Genomic DNA, 26,136 nt, shown 5'->3' with positions numbered 1-26,136 from the left:
GGAAAATTTCATGGAATCAGTGTGATTTTTTTTTAGAGGCTACCATCCTTTCTAAATGTTAAATAGTTTATTATATAATGCATTTGCTGCTTAATAACAATGGAATACTATATTTAGTCTAAATAAAGCAACATTCTGTGCCTCCTTTTCCCCTTCCTGCCTAGAATTGTTCTACACTGAAAGAGCTCATGTCCGAACACTGAAGGTTCTTGACCAAGTATTCTATCAGCGTGTATCCAGAGAAGGAATTCTATCACCTTCAGAACTACGCAAGATTTTTTCAAACTTGGAAGATATTCTTCAACTTCATGGTAAGAGAAATTGACTTGTGATCATTGTGTCTGTATTTCTAAGTAAAGACTATGACTATGTAAAGGTACCTCTATAACACATGACAGATAGTTAAGTATAATTTTATGCATATCTGACCTGACATTGTATGTGAATATATCCTACAAAGAGGGATGATCAGATCTTTGATCTTAAATCTTTTCCCCATAATCAACAAAATATTAACATTGGGATTTTTTTGTCTAAAGTTAGTACTTACAGTGAAAAATATGAGTAGTCATAATTACTTTTGAAAATTTCCTATTACAGTATATATTTGTAGTTTTAAAATATATATCCTCTGTAATAATATGCATATATTTTGTAAATAGTAAGGCTAATATTAATCCCATGTTTGGATAATTTTCAGACACAGTTATAGCTTTGTTGCTTAGGACACATTTTTTTTGTGTCTTGCCCCAGTTGAGTAACCTGTATCTCAACTGCAGGTAGTGGTAAGACACTCTTGTCTCTGCAAGTCACAGCTTCTCTATGACCCTTGGTTTTCAGTCTTTCTTGGTCAAAGGAATTATTAGTTGTCCACCAAAGCAATGCCTTTTGTGGGTGATTTTAGATGTCAGCAACGTGCAGTGTATTGTATACATCCAGGGTCTTTCTGAGCTCGGCTATGGAATGAGTCCTTGAGGGTAAATACGTACTTGAAGTAGCCACACTGTAGGCAATATGCTAGTTCCTAAAATACAGGGTTTAGTGCTTTAAGACCCGTTTCCAGGAGGAACTTTTGGAATCTAGCTGTGTAAGGACAGTGTGCATATTATGTTCTCAGAGATCAGAGCAGCTCTGCTATTCTGAAAATTAAAATAAAATTTTTAAAAAGTCAATTACTTAGTACTACCAGTAGTTCTGACTAAAATAAACATGGACTTTCTTTTTTCTTTTTCTTTTCCCTCCCATAGTTGGGTTGAATGAGCAAATGAAAACTGTCCGGAAGAGGAATGAGACCTCTGTTATTGATCATATTGGGGAAGATCTGCTTGTCTGGGTAAGGAAGTTGAGAATTTCTTTTAATACTTTTACAGACACTTGATTGAATTTAGGGGTAAGTAATAAATGCTTCCAAACTGTAAACACATCCATTTTGCAGAGTTAATATGCAGAACTAAAAGGGGTCCAGAGCATTATTTCATTGGTTAGTTCATTCTAATCAACATGCAGTCGGGCTAAGTGCTTGATTTTATTGAGATATGAATACACTGGTTCTTTATGTTTTGAAGGCTAAAGAGTAATGTGTCTTACTAATTTAAGTGATCCAGAATTTGTATCATCTTCTGTTCAAATCTTAGACATGTACTGTACAGTATTAGGCAAGTATAGATCATATGTGTCAGTAGTGAAAATTACTTAATTTTGTTTCTAATATAAGGAAAGAATCCAGAGGCTGTAGTAACTCTCAAATTCTGTCTATTTTTCCATCTGTCTGTACAGATTTATTTTATAGTACATACTTGATTGTATGTGTGTGCATACATAAGTGTCTCGTGCCCACAGAAGTAAAAAGAATGCATCAGATCCAGTCTGGATTCTCTGGAACTGTAATTATAGATAGTTGGGAACCACCATGTAGGTGCTGGGAACCAAACCCTGGTCCTCTGCAAGAGCAGCAAGTGCTCTTAATCGCTCAGTCATTTCTTCAGCCCCAGCTGTCAGTTTATATGCAACAAAGCTGTGTATAGTTCTGGGGGACGGTGACTTCTGCTCCCACAGAACTTACAGTGGAAAAACTGTGTAGTTCTGCTTTGTTTTAGACAGGGTCTCAGTAGTTAACCCTGGCTGGTCTGGAACCCAGTGTTTTTGTTTTTGTTTTTGAAACAAGGTTTTATTGTGTAGCCCAAGTTGATCAGCCTGCCTCTGTTCTCATGTGCTGAGTTAAAGGTATACCATACAATGCCTAGCCATTGTTTTAAACTCTCTCTCTCTCTCTTTCTCTCTCTCTCTCTCTCTCTCTCTCTCTCTCTCTCTCTCTCTCTCTCTCTCTCTCTCTCTCTGTGTGTGTGTTTGTGTGTTTTGTTTGTTTTTCTTTCCTTCCTTGTTGTGTTTTTTCAAGACAGGGTTTCTCTGTATAACAGCTCTGACTGTCTTGTATCTCACTCTATAGACCAGGCTGGCCTTGAACTCACAGAGATCTACCTGCCCCAGCCTCCCGAATGCTGGGATTAATATCCTCCTTGATTCCAAATATTTCTTTTAAAACACACACAGAAAGGTGTCCTTTTGTTTTTGTTTTTCAGTGCTGAGAATAGAACCCAGGGCTTTACATATGTGAGGCAAGCATTGTACCATTTCCAGTCCCAAGAGTGTATTTTTAACCAATATTGTATTAAAAATAACTGAAAGGAAAGCAGAATTAACAAACCAGTCTGATTTATTATCTGTTGTATATCAAGGGTTGATTTATTTTTATTTTATTTTATCTTATTAAAAAAAATACCAATCCAAATTCCCACTCCCTCCTCTCTTTCCACTCCCTCCACACACCCTCCCACCCACCCCCTCCAATCCTAAGAGAGGGCAAGGCACCCCGCCCTGTGGAAAGTCCAAGGTCCTCCCTACTTCATCCAGGTTGAGCAAGGTATGAATCCCAAGAGAATAGGATCCCAAAAGCCTCAAGGGTTGATTTAGGACAAAATAGTAATCATGAAAACTAAAAGTAAGAACAGCAGTAGGTCTTTAGATTTGTATTTAATATTCCCAGTTTTTGGTTTACCTACTTTTTGTGGTGCTTGGCTTTGTGGCCAGGGCCTTGTACGTATACTAAGCTTGTGTGCCAGCTCTGAGCTATGCCTCGATCGCCTCTCTTTGTATCTTTAAAACGTACTTATCTCTTATAATTGTGGGGGAGGGCAGGCACGTGTCGTAGTGCATATGTGGAGGTCAGTGGACAGCTCCTTGGGAGTTGACTCATTCCTTCCCAGTGAGTTCTGGAGGTCAAACTCATGTGTCAGGCTTGCATGGCAAGCACTTTACCTGCTGAGCCATCTCACCAGCCCCTCTCCTATTATTTTGTTTTGTTTTTAAATTTGAGAGTTTTCTCTGTGAGTACTGTATTTACATTATTTCCAACGCCTGTGTCTTCCCCTATTTCCTCTCAAATTCATGACTCCTTTTATAATGATTTTGTTACATACACCCTCTCTTTCTTCCTCTCTCAGGAACACATACACACGTGCACACACACTAACCTACTGAGCCCATTTAATGTTGCTCTTACATGTGTTTGGGATGAACACTTGGGATTTAATAAAGCTTTAAGAGTCTTACATGTGGAGCAAACAGATTCTCCCTGTTTTCAGTAGCCATTGATTGTCCATAGCTCTTCATCTAGGGTAGGGGCTTTATGATATTTTCCCTATCTGGCTTGGCCTGTCAACTGGTAGTGTCACTATATAGGTCTTGTTTAGGTAATAATATTGTTGTGATTTTATGGATACAGCATCCCTTTGATGTCTAAAAGACTATGTTTAGTAGCAGGTGTCATGATTCTCTTATAATCTGTTCCCCCACCTTCAATCGCTGACCTTTGGTGCAGGTGTTGTATTGTAGGTATACCAACTGGGACTGGGCATCATTGATATTGCATATACGTACAAAGGTTTGTCTCTTGTCCTTTGAGAATGCTTCCTGAAATGTCTAAAGGACTGCAGTTGTCTATCATCTTACTTGGCCTTAAGAATACCCAGGAGTTTATTCTTTTGTCTCTTTTGCTTTCTTGGCACAGTTCAGTGGACCAGGAGAAGAGAAGTTGAAACATGCTGCTGCTACATTCTGCAGTAACCAGCCTTTTGCTCTGGAAATGATCAAGTCTCGTCAGAAAAAGGATTCTCGATTCCAGACTTTTGTGCAGGTAAGTTGAGGAAGTTATGTGCCCCCTCAAAAAAAAAAAAAAAGCCACAAATTTTATATCAATTATAGAATAAACTTGAAGAATTCTGGTTTACAATGTTTCATCTAAGTTAACATTAATTTTTCCCCTTTGTTTATGTTTTTATTTTATGAATATGGATGTTTTTCTTACCAAATATGTGCACCATCCTCAGAGGCCAAAAGAATCCCTTGAGGCTGGAGGTACAGATAGATATGAGTTGCTACCATGTGGGTGCTAGAAATCAAACCTGGGTCCTCAAAGAGCAGTCAGTGCTCTATCTACTGAGCCATCTCTCCAGCCCCACCCGATATATTGACATTTTAAAAAAGCTTTACATTAGTTCCTAAATTACTGGAAGGAATAAAGATGATTTGGAAATGATGAATAATAAAAAAACACATATAAAGACTGAAATACTTGACATAGATATCCACTTTGCCATAGCAGCTTTAATTAGGAAAAAGCCATATTCAGTTGTTCTTTGGGCATTTTCCAGTGATCTGTAGCCCTTTTTATAGTCTTTTGAGGCAAGGGCTTATTAAATTGCCCAGGTTCATTACATTGCTCATTGCTCTGTAGCCATGCTGGCCTTGAGTTTACAGGCCTGTGCCACCAGGCCTGGCTCATATTCACTTAGCATATTGCTCAAGTTTGAGATGGGTTTTTATGAGGCTTGGGAAGATTTCAGCAGTGCTGAGGTAGGGATAGGAATAGGTAAGAGTCTGAAACTGTGGTTCCCAGGCCTTTTCCATCCACCTGCCTGATTTATAAAGTTATTTGGACACAATAAATTCATTTTCTTTTGCTGCATTGTTAAGTGGCAGTCGTGGCCTTTGTAGTTTTAAGAGAGTATGGCTACAGTTTAACAGGATCCTCTCCCTTGTATTTTATCAAAATGTAGAGTTGAGTTGCAGTCTCACCTGAAGCTCATCTAAGCCCAGTGGTGCTTGTTAGAATTCTTTTTCCTTCCTTCCTTCCTTCCTTCCTTCCTTCCTTCCTTCCTTCCTTCCTTCCTTCCTTCCTTCCTTCCTTCCTTCCTTTTTTCCTTCCTTCCTTCCTCTTCCTCCTCCTCCTCCTCCTCCTCCTCCTCCTCCTCCTCCTCCTCCTCCTCCTCCTCCTCCTCCTCCTCCTCCTCCTCCTCCTCCTCCTCCTCCTCTTCCTTCTCCTATTTTTTTGGTAATTGCAAGACAAGGTCCTACTTTCTTGCTTATTGTTGGCTAGGAACTAGTCCCAGCTTCTGGGGAATACCCCATCTCCCTTCCTTGTAGCCTCTCAGACAGGTGGTTGATGGATTTTTTTGCTTTTTTTCCAAGCTAGTTGGGTAACTTCTTTCTCTTTGATTTTAGGATGCTGAGAGTAACCCCCTGTGTCGTCGCCTTCAGCTGAAAGATATCATTCCCACCCAAATGCAGAGGCTCACCAAGTACCCACTTCTTTTGGATAATATTGCCAAATACACAGGTACAATATTTTTGCTGAAACAAAAATAGGGGATCAGAGAAATGGCTGTGTGGTTAAGTGCTTTTGCAAGGACCTAACACCCACACTTGTGGCTCACAACTTCAACTCCATGAGATCCGACAACACCCTTTCTGGCCTCTGCACACCCACATGTATAGACTCTTATACAGATATACACACATGTGTTTTTCTTAAAGTCAAGAACAAAAGATAAGAATATGTCCTGCTAAATAAGTAATCTTTCGTAGCATCTTGGTGTGTAGAATTGATTTCTGTTAGTGATCAGGCAGAAATTCTCTGACTAGACATAGTGCAGTCTTCTCTGACCTGTTTTCACTATGTCCTCTAGTAGTGGTTTAGGCGTGGAATTTGGCATACTGTGCTGCACAGGACGCATTAAGGTCACTGCCTGCTTTTTAATCTCAAATACTATCTTCTTTAAAAAAAAATGTCTCCCAGAGATCCAGGCTCATGCTGAAACTCCATGTGGCTAGTGGTTGCCTTGGACCCCTGACACTCCTCTTTCCTCACCTCCTAGGTGAGGGGATTGCAGACATGTTTGTTTCTGTACAGTTAGTCTCTCTCCTCTCTCTCTCTCTCCTCCGTTGCTCTCTCCGGTATCGGTCGTCTTCTCTCCTCTCATCCTCCTCTCCTCTCTCTCCTCTCTCCTCCCTCTCCTCCCCCTCCCCCTCCCCTCTCCCCTCTCCCCTCCCTCTTTCCCTCTCCCTCTCTCTCTCTCCCTCTTTCTCTCTCTTTCCAAGACAGGATTTTTCTGTGTAACAGTTCTAGCTGTCCTGAAACTCTCTTTGTAGACCGGGTTGGCCTTGAACTCACTAAGATCTGCCTGCCTCTGCCACCCAAGTACTGGGATTAAAGATGTGTGCGCCACACCGCCAGCTTTTGAACTGAGAATTTGGAGTAGAGGTCATTTGGCCTGCAGAGTATGTAGTATTGTCATCTGACCCTGCATAGAAAAAAATCCACCCACTTTTGTTTCAGCATGTGTAATTGCTTTGAGGAGGCTTCTTACTTGGTCAAATGTTTTGTATCTGAAAGTACTTTTATGAAGCCAAATGAATTATCATTCCAGCTTTCTCATCTTGAAACATGAAATGATTTCTGAGTTTTATGTCCCAAACTCCTGTGTTTCTTTTTCTTTTCTTTTCTTTTTTTTTTAGTTTCTTAATACAGGGTTTCTCTGTGTAACAGCCGTGGCTGTCCTAAAACCCGCTTTGTAGACCAGGCTGTCCTTGAACTCACAGAGATATGCCTACCTCTGCTTCCCAAGAGCTGGAATGAAAGGCACGTGCCACCACTGCCTGGTCACACCCCTGTTTCTTAACACCTGAGACTAGGAATGCATGCTGGGGGCCACTAACTATGCTACCTGGCAGAAATGTAGCTTTGCATTTTATTCATTGAGTTTTACTCTGAGTGTATCTGTCAAATAAAGCTGTCACACCATTTGAAGATTACTGCTTTGACTCTAGTTTTGTTCTTTTTAGTGTAGAGATGATAACATCTATGGTGTTGGTGAACTTAATCTTTTAGCACCACTAGCATTGTAATCGTTCCTTCCTTTAAATATGGTTCCAAATACAAAACTTATTCTGGGATTCTTCAGAATTATTATATGAGAAGACTGCATATGAAACCCAGTGGTCATAATCATCTAGGTTATGCACTGCAGTTCCAGGGGGAGGAGAGGCCCCTTCTTTGTTCAGTTTACAGAGGCCTTTCTTGGAAGTGTCTAACATTGGGGTTTTAATTCATTGTACAAGGTAGCATTTGTGCATCTAGCGTTCAGTATTGTGATTTCTTCTTTTTTCATCCTTTCTGTATTGGGGATTGGACTTGGGTTTTGCACATGTTAGGCATGAACTCTACCAATCATTCCCACTGCCAATCCCTTTAAAAAATTATTTTGAGACAGGTCTTAGCATGTAGCCAAGGCTAGCCTCAAGCTTGCAATCCTCATGCCTCATTTTGTAAGTAGCATGTACTTCCATGCTTGTTCAAAAACTATCTGAATAGAGGCTATGCCATAGGTTAAACATGTTATAGAAATGTCCAAGGCAGTAGTATATGTCTTCTTACATTCATTTGAATAAAATGGAAGTGTGTGTGCGTGTGTGTGCGTGCACATGTATGTGCATGTGTATATTTTTTCCCTGATTTTCTCCATTTTCTGTCTCTTCGCCATATTTAGAATGGCCACCAGAAAAGGAAAAGGTGAAGAAAGCTGCAGATCATTGTCGTCAGATCTTAAATTATGTAAATCAGGCTGTCAAGGAGGCAGAAAACAAGCAGGTAAAAAGGAAAAACAAGATATGCAGGATGGGATTGGAGAAAATTAAAGTAGTATATCTGAAATCTGAAGTAACTGAAAGTATCATTATACAGTTGATATGCAGAACATTTGTTTGCTATTAATGTAGTAGCTGGGTCCAGATGATCAGAGATGCATTTGACTGCTGATCATCTCGAGCTCCCTTTGCTCATATGTTCTGTTTACTTAGCAGGTATTTGTGGGAAATGTACTGTATGCCAACTGTAGAGGACTGGGTGCGTGAGAGAATGGAGCTTGTTTTCTAAAAGCAGGAGGTTACAATAGTCATGTCTCGTGTTGGCTGTGAGTATGTGTTAGAAAGGAGAGCTTCAGGTGCTGTGAGCGTCTGATTGTGGCCAAGCCTAGTTTGGACATGTCAGGTGGTGGCTCTCAGAAAAAGACTGTTTGAAGAATTAACAATTGAACCACATATACTCTGAACAAAGAACAGAAATGAACCAAAAACAGTGTGAAGAGCAAGGTAGATGCAGAAGGAGCAATAGGAGTAATTAAAAGATTAGATGAGGATTAAATCATACAGGGCTTTTCCTGCCATATTAAAGGTTTGAGGTTTTGTTTTCTTTAAAAAAATTTTTAAAAATTATTCTCACATACATTACAGAATCAATTAAGTAGGGTTCATAGGGGCTCACAGAGACTCCACTGACAGTCATAGACCCTGTGTGGGTCTGACCTCTGCATATATGTCATGGTTGCTAGTTTGATGTTCTTTAAAAACTTGAAGTTTTGTTTAAAAGCGATAGGACCTTGTTTCTAAAGGCATGAATCAAATTGCTCTCTGAAGAGTGGGCTGAAGGAAGAAGGTAGTTCAAGATCAACAGTGGTGGAACAAGGGTGTAGAGCAAGGTGGGATCTGGAGAAGTACTTTTGAGCGCAATTAGCAAAACTTGTTAACTGACTGAGAAGGGCGTGAAGGGAGATGATGGCCAGCAGAGATGCTCAGGTTTCTTGCTTGCATGTGTGGATAGAGAAGAGGCATGGGGAAGCCACAGGCTTGTGGAAAAGTTGAATTCAGTTTGGAGCAGCAGGTGGAGATATGTAGTGAGCAGTTTCCTAGAGGGACCCAACTCTAATTAGAGTCAGCTGAAGATAGAATGTGATATTGTGCACATAGAGAGGCTCTTCACATTTGTGGACATGGTTTTTATTTCTTAGGAACTGAGTGTGACAGCTTTATTGGAGAGGCTTTAGAAAAACTGTACAACTCAAAAATATTGTTTGGAGTCCAAAATGGTGAGCCCACAGGAGGAATATGGCACTGTCTATGTATAAAAGGGCCTGTACCTGTACTTCTGTCCTTTGGCCTGGAAGTTCTGATTGTAGCAATTTAATGAAGAGATATGAAGATGTATACCTACAAACAAACTTGTTCAAGAATTTTTTTTATGGTAACTTTATTCTTGGTCTTCTCAAACTGAAAACAACTCAAGAATTCAGCAGGAGAGTAGGTAAACCTCGTAGAATATAACTTAGGCTACCAGACATATACAAGAATGGATCTAATTAACATTATAATGAGTGAAAGAAACCAGACACAAAAGAACACACACACATAATTCTATTTGTGTAAACTTGTAAGAAACTAAACTGATTTGTGATAGGAAAACAAATAAGAAAAGCAATTGCCATTGGGGACATAGTGTAGAGATAAACTGGGAAAAAATACAAGGAACCTTTCTGAGACCATACTAATAATGTTTTGGTAGGAGTTTGAGTTATACAAGTGTATTTGTCCACATTCATGGAAAAGCACACTTAAAATGCATGCGTCTTACTATGTGTAAAGTTTTTAAAAAGAACCAGTGTTTGGGAGGATTGCTTAACAGATGAAGGACCTGCTGCACAAGCCTGACAACCTGAGTTCAGCCCCTAGCACCCACACAGTGGAAGGAGAGAACAGATCCACCACAGCTTTCCCCGACTGCCACATGAGGATCCTACTGTGTGCAGAGTCATACACACACACTTCTGCATACACAAGCTTAAACGTAGACATCATTAATAAATATTGAACTTAATGATATGCATACTGCAGTATTTAGTGGGACATGTGCTCATACTTGATTATTTAGAAACGCATCTACAGCATAAGGTGGACTGATAGTAGATGGGAGATGAAGAGACAGTCTGTAAAAATGGACAGCCTGTAATAGATGGTGAACGTTGGTTGTGGAGTGTGGTGTACAAATTTATATTTGGAACTTTTATGATAAAGAAAAATGCTCAAACCCTTTGAAGCAATAGTTCTTTTAGAAATTTATCTTACATATATATCTATAAAGGTGTTCAACATATATGATTAAAGCCATTTATTACAGTATTATTTATTACTGCTTAACATTGGAAGTAACCACAGTCCCCATTAGTAAGATATAAACTATAGTTGATTCACAGAGTTTGAAGTTTGAATGCTGTGTGGCTATTGAAAACTCATCTCTCTATATGCTACTGTAAAACAATCTCCAAAATATACTGGTAAATCCTGTACCCAGAGAAAGAGGAATACCTATGTGTCCTAGTTGGTTTCTTTCTTGCTCTGATAAAACACTGACCAGAATCATCTTGGTGAGGAAAAGGTTTATTTGGCTTGCATTTCCATATTACAGTCCATTAGTGAGGGAAGCCAAGGCAGGAACCTGGAGGCAGGATCTGAAGCAGAGATCATGGAGGTAGCTTCCTCGCTTACTCCTCATGACTTGTTCAACCTGCCTTCAGATACTACCCAGTGCCCAAGAGTGGCACTACTTGCAGTGGTCTGGGCCCTCCTGCATCAATAATTAGTCAGATCAATGCCCCACAGACTTGTCTATAGTCTGATGGAGGCATATTCTCAATTTAGATTCCAGATGTGTCAAGTTGACAAAAAACAAAGCCAACAGTCAGTATATCATATGGACAGATAAGAGGGTTGTATACTGGAGGCTAAAGGAATGCCAGTGTTGTGCTCCCACATCTTGTCTTTAAGGGATTTATATATACACACAACACACACAGAGACAAGCATACTCATATACATGTGTATTCTGTTTGCATAGGATTTTCTCAAAAGTCACCCAAGAAATGAACATTAATAATTACTCTTTAAAGAAAACAGGAGGGGAGCCAAGAGTGGGAGGAGACATACTTTTTATTATGTACATACTCCCTTCTGAATTTTGTACTCTGTACATGGTTTACATATTCAGAAAATAGGTATACGCGTACTTAGAGGTCACCAAGTTTGAAAAGAATATTGAGAAGGGACAGCTGGAGATGAAGGGGAAACTGGGATAATGATGGGAAAAGGTGTGCTAAGGAAGAGTGGGCTGTCTGTTATGTCTGATATTGCAGTGACTTTGATAAAATGCAGATTCAAGACATCTCTGTGATTTAGAAACAAAGAGGTCATTGATGCCCAAAGCCTTAATCCTGGCTCTATCCTGTTTAATTTTCAGCGTTTAGAAGATTATCAGCGTCGCCTTGACACCTCCAATCTCAAGATGTCCGAGTACCCAAATGTTGATGAACTCAGGGTGAGAGATGTTCTAATCATAATTAAAAACATACACTAAAATGTGTTAAAGACCTGGCAGGCAATTAACTTCTCAATAGGAATAGCCATCCTTGAAGGAGTTCTGTGTTGTAGATGTCTACATTTATGATTACATTCTGCTTGTTGATGTCTGATCTGTGTCAAGGGTGTTTCATTTTTATCAGAGATTATTTTGTGAGATCCTGTAACTGTGTGGCAGGAATTGTTAGAAGACTTGGGAACACTAGCTATTACCAGATTTTAATTGCTGTATACTTTTTACTGTTTTATTATAAGAACTTTTCAGATCACTGAGTCAAGATAATTTTTCCATGACACTTTTGAAAAGCATGAGGGGTAAAACCAATATAAGAATAGTTAACTTTTTATTAAATTGTTATTTCCTATGCCTAGGCTTTAGTATTAATAACCTTTTAGTATATTAAGTCTTTTTTTTTTTTCCTGAGACAGGGTTTCTTTGTATAGTTTTGACTGTTCTGGAACTCACTCTGTAGATCAGGCTGACCTTGAACTCAGAGATTCACCACCTGCCTCTGCCTCCCAAGTGTTGGGATAAAAGTCATGAGCTACCACCAGCCTTAACTCTTTTTTTTAAATACCAGTTTACTGATAGTTGTATACCATATATAATAGTTTTATCAGAAAACATGCTAATGTATGTATTTCCTTACCTGCCAAAGCATGAGAGTTCCCCTCAAGATGCTAATGCTAAAACATGGCGTTTCTAAACAATAAATAAGTTGCTGGCACAGACAGTAATTGGCATTTTCCTAATAAATACTGCCATTTAAAACTTTCTTTGGGAAGCTGGAAAATGTTAGGAATTAGGGCCCTAGAACTCAGAAGCCTTGTTCAGATACACACACACACACACAGCACCCACCATCTGCTTCTGGTTTATTGCAGCTAAGGAGTGGGGACATGTTGTGGTTCTTTGTAATGCCGTCCATAAGCTTTTACCCATCTGGAGAGTTTGCAGAGAATATGCAGGGTTGCTTTTCTGTAGAATTCTTCTCTTTAAGAAGGTTTTGTTCAGGCTGTTTTAACACGGACTGTTTCATTTTCAAGACATAGCAATACTGTGTCTGAATGTAAATGATATCTTTTGTATTAAGACTGTTTTGTAAAGATACTAGTTGTGTTGGCTGTAACCCCACCGATAAAATAATCTTGGAAGTAATTTACGTACTCTTCTTTTTACTTTGGCAGAATTTGGATTTAACAAAAAGAAAGATGATTCATGAAGGGCCTTTGGTTTGGAAGGTGAATCGAGATAAAAGCATCGGTAAGTCTCTGGAGAGAAGAGAGTGGAGAAGTCTGCCGGTAGGAAGCAGACTCGTTCACAGTTTTCAGTTAGCAGTGCGATTCTACAATATCTGAGCATTTGTGGAAGCTCTGCTTGTGTGCTTGTTAAGTGTAAACCATGTTACATATTCATCTAGGAATGTAGCAGAAAACTATCCCACTTGAGTTCTGTCGTCACCTCCTGAGGAGTCTTTGCAGTGAGCTTTCTGTGGACTAGCATCCTTTGAGTTCTTGCAGTGAGGGGGCATTACTTTTAGTTCTTGTAACTCTCAGATGATATTTCCACAAAGCATACTAAAATGAATTATTAAAAATGAAATTAAAGAGGATAGTTTGCAGATCAGTTTTTAAAATTAGCTAGGTTTTCCAGAAATAATTTCCTTTATTTTAAATTTCTGTACTTAACGGATTCTCTACATTTTTATTTCTAGATCTTTACACACTGCTACTGGAAGACATTCTTGTACTGTTGCAAAAACAGGATGACAAACTGGTGTTACGGTGCCATAGTAAGATTCTGGCATCCACAGCCGACAGCAAACACACATTCAGTCCTGTCATTAAGCTGAGCACAGTGTTGGTTCGACAGGTGGCAACAGGTGGGTGTGTCTACTGAAGGATGCTAGCTTCCAGGTAGACTGGGAAACTACAGGATACTCGGTGTTGCGCAAGCAGCACAGCGATTTCAGTAGTTTTTCAGTATAAACCCTAGTTTATTTATAAACTATATATTTATATTTATATAAACTATATTTATATTTATATATATTTATATTTTATATATATTATATTTATATTTATATATATTTATATTTATATAAACTATATATATTTATAAACTATATATTTATATAGTTTATTTATATAAACCCTAGTTTATTTATAGTATAAACCCTAGTTGTTTATATGTGTAGAAACTTAAGTGAAATTTGCTTATTGTTTAGACATCTAATTGAAATTTCACACCACCAAATTATTTAAAGACAGTTAGACTAGCTCAGTTATAGTGGTATATTATTTGTGTTTTCATAAATAAAGCTTGCCTGAAGATAAGAGTGCAGAACTAAGCCACTAGAGGCCAGGGAGTAGTGGCACACACCTTTAGCCCCAGGACTCAAGGCCACTCTGGGCTACGTGAGAGTGAATCAGTCTACAAGAGAAACACATTTCACACATTGATTCTAGCACTTGGGATGATGCGCCCTAATCCCAGTTTCGGTGCAGTCTGAGGTTTGGTGGAGAGCATTACAGTCTATAGTCTTGCTAGGACAGAATCGCCCCTTTGTTTGTCTGAGCCTTGGTAGAGGTGAGGACTCTCTAGTGACTTGGCTGCTTTGCTTTTCTGATTTTCAACTTGAACCCCAATATCTGCCTCTGGGTTTTTATTAATCATGCTACACTCAGTGGTTTTCTGCATTTAAAAATTTCAATACATTTACTTTTGTGTTTATTCTGTTCAAATTGGTGATAGATGTCAGGAAAGGTAGTGAATACTTTGAGGGTAACCCTAGTGAGAAGTCTGCCTCTTTAAAATGGCATGTTTGTTTGTTGGGGAAAAAGTAAAAATTGAAGAGGTCGGTGAATTTTTTTTGTTTTATTTAATTTTATTATTTTATGTGTATGGGTTTTTTTGGCTGCATATATGTATGTCTCTGAACCACATTTGAGTCTGATGCCCTTGGAGGCCAGAAGAAGGTATTGGATCTCTGGGACTGGAGTAACATACAGTTCTGAGCTGCTGTGCAGGTGCTGGGAACTAGTTTTCTTAACTGCTGCACCATCTCTCAGTTCCGAGTTTGGGCTTTTTCTAGCAGTTTAGGTTGACAAGTTATAGTTTAGTTGTATTAGGATGAGATCCTTTATGTAACTTAATTTCGTGACAGCAAACTTTGTAACCTCTTTTTTGCAGTGTTTCTCAAATAATCTTAACAACTTGGAAAAACAGCAGTTTAAAATAAATGTGAAAGGAATAGCATTGGGGTTGGTAGTGTGTGTGTGTGTGTGTTTTCATGTATGCATTTAATTTCAGAATTATAGGCTTGATAGAACTCCAAAGCACATTCTACTTGAGCAGAACATAATCGTTATTAAGACAGAACTTGTATGAGGCCAATTATTTTTTATTGTTTGAGAATTTCATATATGTATATAATATAAAGTTTTGGTTTAATACACTCCATGTCTCCTCCACTAATTTTCTGTCTCAACTTAATGTGTTTTTCCTTTTTTTTTAACTCATTGAGTCCAGTAAACTATGACTTATTTTTGTTACTAATGAAATACTGTGTTGACTTTTATAAATTAGTTTATTTAAGTGATAGATAATGTAGCTTACAGTGAGTTTCACAAAATTTAAATTTATAAACTTGATGAAGTTTTGTAAAGTGAACATATATAACTTTTATCTAAATTAAGATGTAGAATATTTGTATCTGCATCTGGAAATATCTCATAGCTTCCTTGGTCATAGTGGTAGAATAAGATTTGTTTTCTTCTTTTCTAGATAACAAAGCTTTATTTGTCATCTCTATGTCAGATAACGGAGCCCAAATTTATGAATTGGTAGCACAGACAGTTTCTGAAAAGACGGTGTATGTATCAGATTTAATTACTTTTTTCCTGATTGATATTCTATTATTCAAAGTATAAATGTTTCACAAACTTTGTTTTACTAAGATTTATTTCATTGTTTGTGTACTTGTGTGTGTGTGTGTGTGTGAGAGAGAGAGAAAGAGACAGAGAGAGAGACAGAGAGAGTTGTGCACATGTGTCCAGGTGCCTGCAGAAGCCAGAAGAAGGTGTCAGATCCCCTGGAGCTAATGTTATAGGTGTTATAGGTGTTGTGAGCTGACTGACAAGGGTTCTGGGAACTGGATGGTTGTCCTCTGGAGGAGCAAGAATGTTCCCTAACTGCTGAGCCATCTCTCCAGCCTGCAACTTGCCTTTGTACTAAGATTATGAAAACCACTCTAGAAATCAAGTAATTCCTCTTGTACTCTTGCAAATATTCCTCTAAGAATTTGTTTCTTTTGAAATTGATGGTTTTTTATTTTATTCTACTGAAAATAAATTTTCTAAAGAAAAATTCTCAGAAGTGCCAAATTACTCTTTTAAATGAGTACTGTGTTCTTGCTAGAGTTTTCTTTGAAGTATATTTTAGAGTCTCTACATGAGTGGTGGTGCCAAAATAAAGATGTTCTCTGGCAGCATGGGTGGTGTTTGGGTGTTTTCTCCTTTTCCTTGAGTGTATTGATGGGGTGTTTCTGCTTTCCTCCTGCCTTCTGGGCCCCTCTCACCCCCTGAAGCTGGCAGGACCTCATCTGTCGAATGGCTGCTTCAGTGAAGGAGCAGTCCACAAAGCCCATTCCTCTGCCACAGTCGCCACCTTGCGAGTAAGTGCACTGTTGTGCTTGTTGGGAAAACATGTGAAGCTCTTCATTAGAATGCCATGGAGTTTGGACATCTTTTGATGCTCAGGGGTTCTTTCTTTTTTTCTGCAGAGGAGACAATGACGACGAAGAACCATCAAAAGTGGAGCACCATGGCCTTTCAGTCACTGGTCTACAGAGCCCAGGTGAGCTGCTGAGGCAAGGCTTCCTGGAGGATGTACTCCGCTGCCTGTGAGCATGAAGGCTCTGTGCTGGCACCAGCTTTAACAGTGCTGCCTGTGAGCCCTCTGTGCCAGTGTTGCATTGCTTTGTGCTGAGTGCTTTCTTCAGTGCGTGATCTCTGTAGCTTACGTGGTTTACACTGCTCCCAGAGTTTCCTGATTGTCTCATGTTGAGAATGAAATGTCCACTAAGGTATACTCTACCTTTTCTGTTCCACTGACAGACAGAGTTTTGGGATTAGAATCGCCCTTAATTTCATCAAAACCTCAGTCTCGTTCACTGAGTACCCCTGGCAAATCAGAGGCAGAACATCTCTTTGTGACTGCAACACAGTTTGCAAAGGAGCAGCATGCAAATGGGACACTGAAGGAAGATAATGGCAGTTATCCAATCCCAGTCCCAGAGCCACACTTGCCTGTGTCAGAGGAGCGGTGGGCGTTAGACGCACTGAGAAATTGTAAGTTTTATTCCTAACTTTTGGCAGAGTGCATGGTGTACTGGAAAGCCTTTTAGAGAGAAAAAGCAACATGTTTTCATGAAAAAAAAAAGTCTAAACTATGGATATCTTCCCTTTAAGAAATTTATGGTCTTATTCAGAAGGGGATATGAACCTCGTCTCACCCCCCTGCCACTTTTAAAAGCAAACATTCCAGGAGTAATAGGCTTTTTTTGTCAGATCTGTCTGGGTTGGCATGGTCAGAGAAGGGAAGCTGTAGAGAGAAGACAGATGTGCTTGTCATCTTGAAGGGTGATTATAAATAATTGAAATAAATGTGTAAAATAGAACCACTCAGACAAAAGCAATAGCAGGATGCAAAGTGAATGCAGGGCCCAGGGTGCTTGGAGAACAGTGAATGGACAACTGGCCTGCACACACAGTACAGCTTAGAGGAATGTAGGAGATCGATTTAGGAATCAGGAAGATGGACTGAGAAGTCTTGCTGTTATGAATTTTAAATGCCAGGTTGCATCCTCCATATTTGATGGACAGACACATCACAGAATTTTAGGAGCTTTCCCAAATTATATATGTTCTGTGTTTTATGTAGAGATTTAATATTCTTCACAATAGCTTCTTACATGCCAACCATCCTAGGGGACGCGGTAGTGGGAGGTGGCGTTATACTGCCATTTTGGGGAGAGATTAAGGTACTTGAGAAAGAGGGAGATCTTCTTAGACCTGAACTCTACTTGGAGAAGAAGAGGGTCAGCCTGTGGTGGAAGTAGGGAGTTACAGTTATTTAAAATCATTTGTTCTGGATTCTTCTAAAGTGGCAGACTTAGTGATGTCTGGTAGTTTACTGCATGGTCCTAGAACTGCCACCACCTGCATGAGTTCAGCATAAATTTAGCCCAGGGGTGAACTGGATCTAACTTTTAACATCCTAAAGAGGCCATGCCAATAGTGAATAAGGTAATTTTAAAACCTAATTAATATTTTCCTTTGAACTTATATATACTACCACCAAATTATTGGAGTTTCAGTTTATTATGCAATTTTATTGTCTTTACCATATAGGAAACTTATTAGAAAAAAATACTGTCTATTCTTGAGAAGAAAAAGCATAACATTTAGCTTTGCTGGTCTAACTGCTGGAGTGGACACCTGGTATTAATTGTATTTAGAACTTTTAAATAGGAGGGCCTCGCTACTCAGAATGCTTAGCTCTGGTCACATGTAATTTAATTTAATTTTATATTGTGTAATTTAATGTTATATTGTGTAGAATATCATATTTTTATTGCATTTTTCAAGATAAAAATGATTATGTAGGCTGGATGTAGTGGTGTACACCTTTAATCCCAGCACTCAGGAGACAGAGGCAGGAGGATCTCTGTGAGTTTGTGGCCTGTCTTGTCTATTAGAGAGAGTTCAAGGACAGCCACGGCTGTTATACAGAGAAACCTTGTCTTCAAAAACCAAAACAGCAAAAAATTGTGTAGGATTCATATTTTGGTTGTATGTTGTTATGTGTCCTTAGTTTTAGAAATGATGTTAAACAGCTGCCTGATTCCAGCTGGCAGTCAGTCTGTGATAGTCAGTTTCCTTTCTGTTCTCTTCACCCCACTGTGACTCTTAGTGGGCTTGTTGAAGCAGCTGCTGGCCCAGCAGTTTGGTCTGACTGAGAAGAGCACCCAGGAAGACTGGCAGTCCTTCTCAAGATACGGGTCAGCTTCTGAAGAGGGGCAGGCAGAGAGTGGCATCCAGGACTCTGAAAATGTTAAGGCTTGTCATGCCGGGGAAGGACAGATGCCTTTTAAAACTGGAACTGGTGACTTTGCAACTTGTGACAGTCCACGGACTTCAACTGAGTCTTGTGCTACACAAGATTCAGTGATACTGGCATCCCAAGACAGCCAGGCAAGTAACATTTTAGTAATGGACCACATGATCCTGACCCCAGAGATGCCTACTGCAGAGCCAGAAGGGGGTCTGGATGACAGTGGAGAGCACTTTTTTGATGCCCGTGAAGCACATAGTGATGATAATCCATCAGAAGGTGATGGAGCAGTTAAAAAGGAAGAGAAGGATGTTAATTTACGCATCTCAGGCAAGTGGCTTTCACATTTCAACTTTGGTTTTGGTTATTGTCAACTGTCTTATTTGCTGGAATGAATGTTGTTTCAATATCTAAATTGCGTGCGTGTGTGTGTGTGTGTGTGTGTGTGTGTTTATTCCTTCATAACAATAAATACTGAATCTGTTCTTTGCCAGACCCTGTCATAGGGACTGGGAGATTGAACAGTGAAAAATGCCGGAAACTCCATTGTTGTTAAGAAGCTTAAGTGCCTGAAGGGAAAGAGTAATGGAGAATAAAAAGCAAGTGGTAAGCGTCAGATGGTCAGACGGATTAGGAAGAAAATAAGGGCAGCTATGGCCAGAGCAGAACACTGAGGGCACGTGTGGTGATCGGTCTAAGAAGAAGCGAATGAAGTGCAGGGAGAGGCTCTGTGGATACCTGGAGAGAGTGTTCAGCAGCGAGCACTGGAAAGAGTGCTGTTGTCGTTAGGGGACAAAGGCGGAAAGGGTATTTGGTAGTGAAGTGGAATCCGGTTGTTATGTAAGCGTTGACTAATATGAAGTTAGTCAGGAGTTATTGTGAAAGTTTACTGAGGTTGGCTTTAATCTGAAGTAAACTCTGGTGGAGTTGAAGCTAAACTTGGGAGCTGGTGGCTCCCCACTGTAGTTGCTTTTCAAGTTGTCACATGACCCCATTCTGCTGGCAGTGCTAATCTCATCAGACTGTCCTGTCTCCACCAATAGGAAACTGTTTGATCCTTGATGGCTATGATGCAGTGCAGGAGAGCTCCACAGATGAGGAGGTTGCCTCCTCATTCACCCTGCACTCTGTAGCAGGCATCCCTTCTGTGGACTCCACCCACCAGCAGCAATACTCCCCTCAGAATGCTCATTCTGATGGGGCAGTTTCACCATTCACCCCAGAAGTCCTGGTCCATCGACGCTGGAGAGCTATGGAGGATACCTGTTTTGAGATCCAGAGTCCCTCTTCTTGTACAGATTCACAAAGCCAAATCCTGGAGTATATTCATAAAATAGAGGCTGACCTCGAACACTTAAAGGTATGTCATGTTTCAGTCTCCTTAGCACTTGATCCTAAGAGCACAGCAGAGTGTTTGGAGTGATGGAATCCTGAATCCTGATGTCCAGGTTCTGTGTCTACCTATTTTAATTCTTTTGGCCATTAGTCATGAATAGGCCTGGTTAAAAGCTGGTAGTGACACTATTTGTCTTGTGACAAAATTACAAGACCAGGAAAGTTGTAGGTATGTAGCTAATTACATGTCTGTTTGGGTTTTTTAATTTTAACCTAAAAGTACTCGGGGAAGTTGGTCTCCATCATGTTGGATGATGTGGAGTGAGTTAAGTGGGTGTGAATCAAGACCAGGTAATGCTGTGACTTGCTGTAGCTTATTAATTATCTGTGACTCGTGGAGTAGTGTTGGTAGTTGCCCAGAGGCCATGACAGGTAGAAATTGGCTCCAGTGGCCAATTTCTGTTATCCAGACACATGAGTATGAATGGAGTGTTTTGGAAATTGGTCATTAAAGACCAAACTGTGGTGGTTTCTATGAAATGTTCTGATTATGGTTTCTCTTCCTCTAACTTCTCACAGCTTTTCCCTACCTCACCATTCATCCAACTCCACACCTTCTTTCTCTCTCTCTGTCTTTCTGTCTTTTTCTCTCTCTGTCTCTCTCTGTCTCTGTCTCTCTCTCTTTCTCTCTCTCTCTCTCACATTAGAAAACAAGTAGGCAATTTTCTAAAAGCAAAACCAAACCCAGAATAAGCAAAGGCAATAACAACAACAAACAAACAAAAGCAAGAGAAACACAAACAAAACCCATGAACACAAAATTGGAAACCATAACAGAAGCGAAAGACCAGTAAGGTAAAAACGTTGGCTCTGGTAGACTCAGCTACTAGAGCCCACGCACTTTGTTCATGACATCATTTAGTTGAGAGATGTAGTGTTCAAGACTTTGCTCCCTTGGTTTTCTTTCAACTCCACATAATAAATAGATTTTCCCCTTTTCAGTCTATTTCACATATTATCGTTATGTGGCTAGCGAGGTGGGGTATCTAAAAGGCCTCTGTGTTCATCTGTCACATGATGTGAGACCATTTCTTGGGTGACTTCCACCATGAGCAAGTCACCTTTACTTGCTTCTCCAGTATTTTACATAGGAAGTTGTTACTTGTTCAGGTGAGAAATGGGAGAAGGAAATTTACCTCCTTCTTGGCTAGCAGCATCTTCAGTGTTCAGTGTTAATGCTGAAATTTAGGGTCATGCACCTATAACAGAGAATACCTTCATCCCCATTTTTAACTAATTTTATTTTTCTTGTGCCGTCCCCACGGAAAATCTTGGACGTTGCAGAAGGTGGAAGAAAGTTACGCCCTTCTTTGCCAAAGGCTGGCTAGCTCAGCCCTCCCTGACAAGCTCTCAGGTATGTGAAATGGTGGCTCGTCTTGCTTAACAGCTCATGGACATGTGATTTATTATTTTTTAATATGAAAATCTGTGATTTATTTTCTTTCCTGTCCATAGAAACTGCTTGTTTCTAAACATCATATATCAAGGCTGCTGACTTTGCCCTTCCTGCTCTCAGAAGAGCTGTGGTTGTCAGCTCCTGTGCCAGCCCCTCCTCTCTCTCTTCACCTTTTCCAGGCTGAAGGCAGAGTGGAAGGAAGCCTGGTGAACCATAAATTCAGTAGTAGAACCTGTGCTGTGCTGCTTCAATTCCCTTGTGAAGAGCCCTGCCATACTTTGTGCCTCTTCTGACACCGAGGCCAGCAGGGCCCCTGGTGCAGCTCAGCCTTTGTTCATGGACCAGCTCATACTCATTTGTTTGTGTACTTGGAGGGTATGCTTTATGGTTTAGAAGTGGACAGGACCATGTCTGCGGTTGTACACGTGTTCTTCACAATATTAATTTTTCTCTTAATTGGACTTCCACATATCTTCATTCTTCTCAGATAAAAGTTAGAGCCCGTGTCCTGGAGGTGACTGCAGGCTGTTGGATTTTGAGTGTCGGTCCTATATCAACCACATCCCGGCTCCAGTGTGGACACAGAGAGAGTGTGACAGAGGATCTGCCTGGAACCACCTGGGCTCGGCCATGCCCCAGGGTGTCCCGAGTGGGACTAGTTCTTCAGTTTGGCAGCTGCACAAGTCTGTCAGTGCTCTCCTCTCCTCACTATCAGAAATGCATTTTGATTCAGAATAAAAACCAAATGTATAGAGCTTTGGGTGTAGGATATAAAATTGTACGTAGGTAAGACAAAGAGAAAATCAGATGTATTTATTTGATTTCATTCCATATTTGAAAGCACACTTTAATTTTTACTTTGCCTTGTTTTGTTTTAATTGAGTAGTGGGAGTTTTAGCCCTTTGTATTTAGCACACCCAAGGATCAATTGTTCCTGAAACCAAGGTCAGTGGGGGATGGGGAAGTTAGCAGAGAGGCAATGCAGAAGAGAGAGGAATACCTGACCTTCACTAACCTGTAACCCCAGCCTCTCTGTCCAGAAGACTGCCTTTCTGGGGGTCATCTCAGCCATGCTACATGACTCCTGTGTGCGGATGCAGATGACATGAGCTATGTGCTGTGCAGTTGGTCAGAGCAGGTGAACCTCTTCCCATCCCAAGACAAGCATCTCTTCTGTATAACTGGCCTCCACCCCAATTAACAGGAATCCTCAATACACTAAATGGCAGGCACTTGAAAATGGGTGTATTTCCTTTGTTGTCTTTTCTGTTGATAGTTGGGATTTGGGAGAGAAGAAAACAAATTTTTATTTTCTTGATTATAAATTTGTTATTCTTGGTATTGTTGAATTTGTATAATTATATATTGACTGGCACTTGTATGAAATGTTCCCTGCAGAGTGAGCAGGACATAAGAACAAAGAAACGGAATGCTTCAGTGGTGGTGGGGTGCTGCGGAGGGGAGGGGTGGGGGGAGAGTCTTCTGGTTTTCTAAACTGAATCACTACTGAGTTGAACCATGGCTGTCACTAGCCACGGGTACTGCTGATTATAAGGCCAGTAAAAAATGAGTACCTGGATGTTTGACTCTAATTTTTTGCACTGATTGTGCCAAAGGGCTCTTCAAAGTCACAAGCAGAGCCAAGAGTGGGCAGAGGAAGGTGTGGCGGAGAGTTGCTCACATCACCCCACTGCCACAGCCCTGCCTGCATGGTGCTGTGACTGGCCTTGGGAACTGAGACCAGAGGTGAGCAGTGCAGCCACCAAGGTGCTGGTGATAGCTGCAGTGCAGGCAGCACCTGTGGAGGGTGAGCTAGTCAGAACTGTGGCCTGAGAACTCCTTACTTGTGTTGGCTTTCAGTGTTTTTTTTTTTTTTTGTGTATTTGGTAAATATGTTTTTGAAGTGTTCTGTAAAAAAAAAAAAAATCATTTGTCAAATCTAAATTCTGTTAATAAACAAGGAGTTCACATGTTACTCACATCTTGCAGGAGGGCCCCCTGAAGTCTGGGGGCAGTCAGGATGTAATTTTATTCTCCCCTTAGTATCCCTCAAACCCAGGTTTTTCTCACTGTGGATGGTCCCCCAGCTGCTTTTATGAACACCCCTACAACTTAACAAGTTTGTCTGTCTGGGTCCAGAGTCCCGTTTCTGCCCTTTGAGGACTCCTCTATGTTCTTAGATCGATCAGCTTGGATCCTTGTACCTCATCTCTAAATTGGAATTGTATTTTGAGTCATAGGTCAAGCATAGCTCAGAATGGGCTTTGAAATGTTGATGTGGAACATTATAAGTGAAGTTTGGATCTGAACTCCCCGTATCTCTTAGGAGAAGCAAGTAGAGACCAAACGGTTCTGCCGTCTTCCAGGCAGTCTCTCACACTACACCATCTGGGCAGCTCATCAGGAGAAAGCCAGACAGCAGCGCTCTGCTGGCTTCCAACGCTACAGGTCCTTCCATGGTCCTCTAGCACAGCTCAACTTGAACTCTGCTCTCCTGGTTGCTTGCTCTCCTTTTCCTGACTCTCAGCCTCTCTTAGGGTTACAGCAGGGCTAACTGGAAAGGTACTTTGGCATTGTTCCAGTACTTCCAAATAAATGTGTATTTATTACATCTTCAGGTGAAACCTCAAAACCAAGTGAAATCTGAAAAGAAAAACAAAAACCCGCTTTTTTGAGAGTTCCTTTTTCTTACCAGCCTTACTTCTTGCCTGTCCCTCCGTTTTTGGCCTCCCGTGCCTTCCATTTCATTTTGGCCATTATAATCACATCCGTTTGACTTTGGCATTACATATCCTTTCCATGGAGGTGACAGTAGGTATTCCTCCTCTTCTGGAATGAGGTTATCATCGTCATAGTTATCTCCGAGTTGGGTGACGAGAAGGTGCAGTCTGTTTCTGTCCTGAGGAGTACTAGGCCAGCAAGAGGAGCACAGCATCTTGTTGCAGAGCCAGAAAGTCGTGTGTGCCATGGGCACAACCCCTGACACTGCTCTCTTGTGAGCTTAGTGGCTCTTCTGTCGCTAAGTGGCAGATTATGTGTGGAGTGTCTCCTTTCCAGAGAAAAGCTGTAATCAAGCCAAACCAGCAAACCTTCAAAGTACTGTAATTTAAAAGGATGGCTTTGGCCATGTATTTTGTATAGTTTCAAAGCAGCTAACTGGACTGTTGGAGTTCTGCTGCTTTCACAACCCAAATTGTAACTATTTATTGTATCACATGGGAGGTTATTACATGAGTGTTTTCGCCTTTGTCTTCTCCAAACACCTTCTAATGACCTCTAGAAAGAACAAGCCCTCTTTTAGAAAGTGTTTTGTTTCTCTGTCTTTGGGGGAGGGAGGAAGAGAAAAGTCCTTCTTTGCCTATTTTTAGGAGCAAAAAACTGTAAGTATGCTTCCTAAGATGCGGCAGTTTCCTCTCTGCTCTGCTCCTTGGCAGTGGCGATGGCCTGGTGCCTTCGCCTGTATTCCAGCCAAGCAGTCTCCTCTCTGCAGGTGTGGGAACATGCTTAGAGCCACTTATGCATGCTCTGTACTTCCTTCCCTCCTTATTGCAGAAGGCACCATAGGACCTTAAACTACAACATTAGTAAGACTTTGCAGAAGTATTTCGTAGACCATGGTTTTGTTTTTCTGACACTTCACCCCCATTTAGTGTGATCTATAAAATTGTTCTTTCTTCAAGAAAGGAGCTTTCTTGTTCTGCCTGTTTGCCTTCCCCACGGGGACTGAGGGTTTGGGTAATAAACTGATCAGGAAAAAGGGGGACTCCTAGAAACCAATTCCTCCCCGCCATTTCCAGGTGCCACCCGCTAAGCAGACACTACAGCATGGTGACCATAGTGTGCACACTGTTGGTTTTTAATGAGCCTCTTTCCCACTAGAGCGTCTCACTTTCCTCGTTCACCATACAATCATGTACTCTTTAACAGAAATTGCTTTTAAAAGAAATCTGGAACTATCTTAAAAAAAAACCTTATTAATAATCATGTATTTTTACTGATCACATTTTGAAATGCCTAAAAGACTTTATTGCTCTAATTATCCAGATGTACCTTTGTAAAAAGCTCTTTTATGAATTAGCTGATAAGGCTGTATGTTTCTGGAACAAAATATTGGGTCATCTAAAACTTTCTGTTTTCTGGGGTCTGGGAAAATAGAAAATAAGAGTTCAAATATTAAATAAGCTTAAAAGAACCAAGTATGTGACTTTTTATTTGTATGAATTCCAATTTTTCTTGTGCAAATTGTTCATTTTTTGAGACAGGGTCTCGTTCTGGCCTGGCCTCGAGTCCCTCCCTGCCTGTGCCTCCCAAGTGCTGAGATTACAGGTGTCACCACCACACCTGGCTAAACAAGTTATTTTTGAGAAATTGAGTGGACGAGGAGCCATTAACTAGTCTCCCTGGCAGTGGCTCACATGTCTGTCCTGTTTCTTGTGACATCTTTACTGGTGGACGGGTCTTTGGATCATTGTCAAGTGCAAACCTCTGCAACGGTGCAGGCGGCTGACATCCCCCTGGTAACTGTACCGGCAAGGTACCAGCGGTTATAGGGTTTAGGGAAATAACCATGGTATTCCTTTATAATAAATCAATTTTAATACAAGGGAAAATAAGGGAACTTACAGATCCAAGGGTCCAGTGGAGCAGAAGG

At 40.5% G+C, this 26,136-nt stretch overlaps 1 protein-coding gene across 3 annotated transcripts in view; it reads left to right on the top strand.

Annotated features, from left to right (window-relative positions):
- Positions 1-25,677, top strand: part of Arhgef12 (Rho guanine nucleotide exchange factor 12) — a 135,258-nt gene extending 109,581 nt beyond the window's left edge. For all 3 annotated transcript variants that reach the window (XM_038321725.2, XM_038321724.2, XM_042054650.1), the window contains 16 exons: positions 165-311; positions 1,248-1,333; positions 4,067-4,192; positions 5,560-5,674; positions 7,884-7,984; positions 11,459-11,536; positions 12,766-12,841; positions 13,293-13,460; positions 15,365-15,452; positions 16,167-16,253; positions 16,362-16,435; positions 16,696-16,929; positions 18,554-19,024; positions 19,738-20,054; positions 21,374-21,443; positions 21,973-25,677. In XM_038321725.2, coding sequence (XP_038177653.1) covers positions 165-311; positions 1,248-1,333; positions 4,067-4,192; positions 5,560-5,674; positions 7,884-7,984; positions 11,459-11,536; positions 12,766-12,841; positions 13,293-13,460; positions 15,365-15,452; positions 16,167-16,253; positions 16,362-16,435; positions 16,696-16,929; positions 18,554-19,024; positions 19,738-20,054; positions 21,374-21,443; positions 21,973-21,983 — 2,249 coding nt within the window. In that variant the 3' untranslated portion in view covers positions 21,984-25,677. The remainder of the gene's footprint in view (positions 1-164; positions 312-1,247; positions 1,334-4,066; positions 4,193-5,559; positions 5,675-7,883; positions 7,985-11,458; positions 11,537-12,765; positions 12,842-13,292; positions 13,461-15,364; positions 15,453-16,166; positions 16,254-16,361; positions 16,436-16,695; positions 16,930-18,553; positions 19,025-19,737; positions 20,055-21,373; positions 21,444-21,972) is intronic.
- Positions 25,678-26,136: the final 459 nt, after the last annotated feature.

Source organism: Arvicola amphibius, chromosome 3, assembly GCF_903992535.2.
Source record: "Arvicola amphibius chromosome 3, mArvAmp1.2, whole genome shotgun sequence".
NCBI classification, from domain to species: domain Eukaryota; kingdom Metazoa; phylum Chordata; class Mammalia; order Rodentia; family Cricetidae; genus Arvicola; species Arvicola amphibius.
The sequence above is the reverse complement of the archived record's forward strand: the minus strand, read 5'-3'. Positions and strand labels throughout refer to the sequence as shown.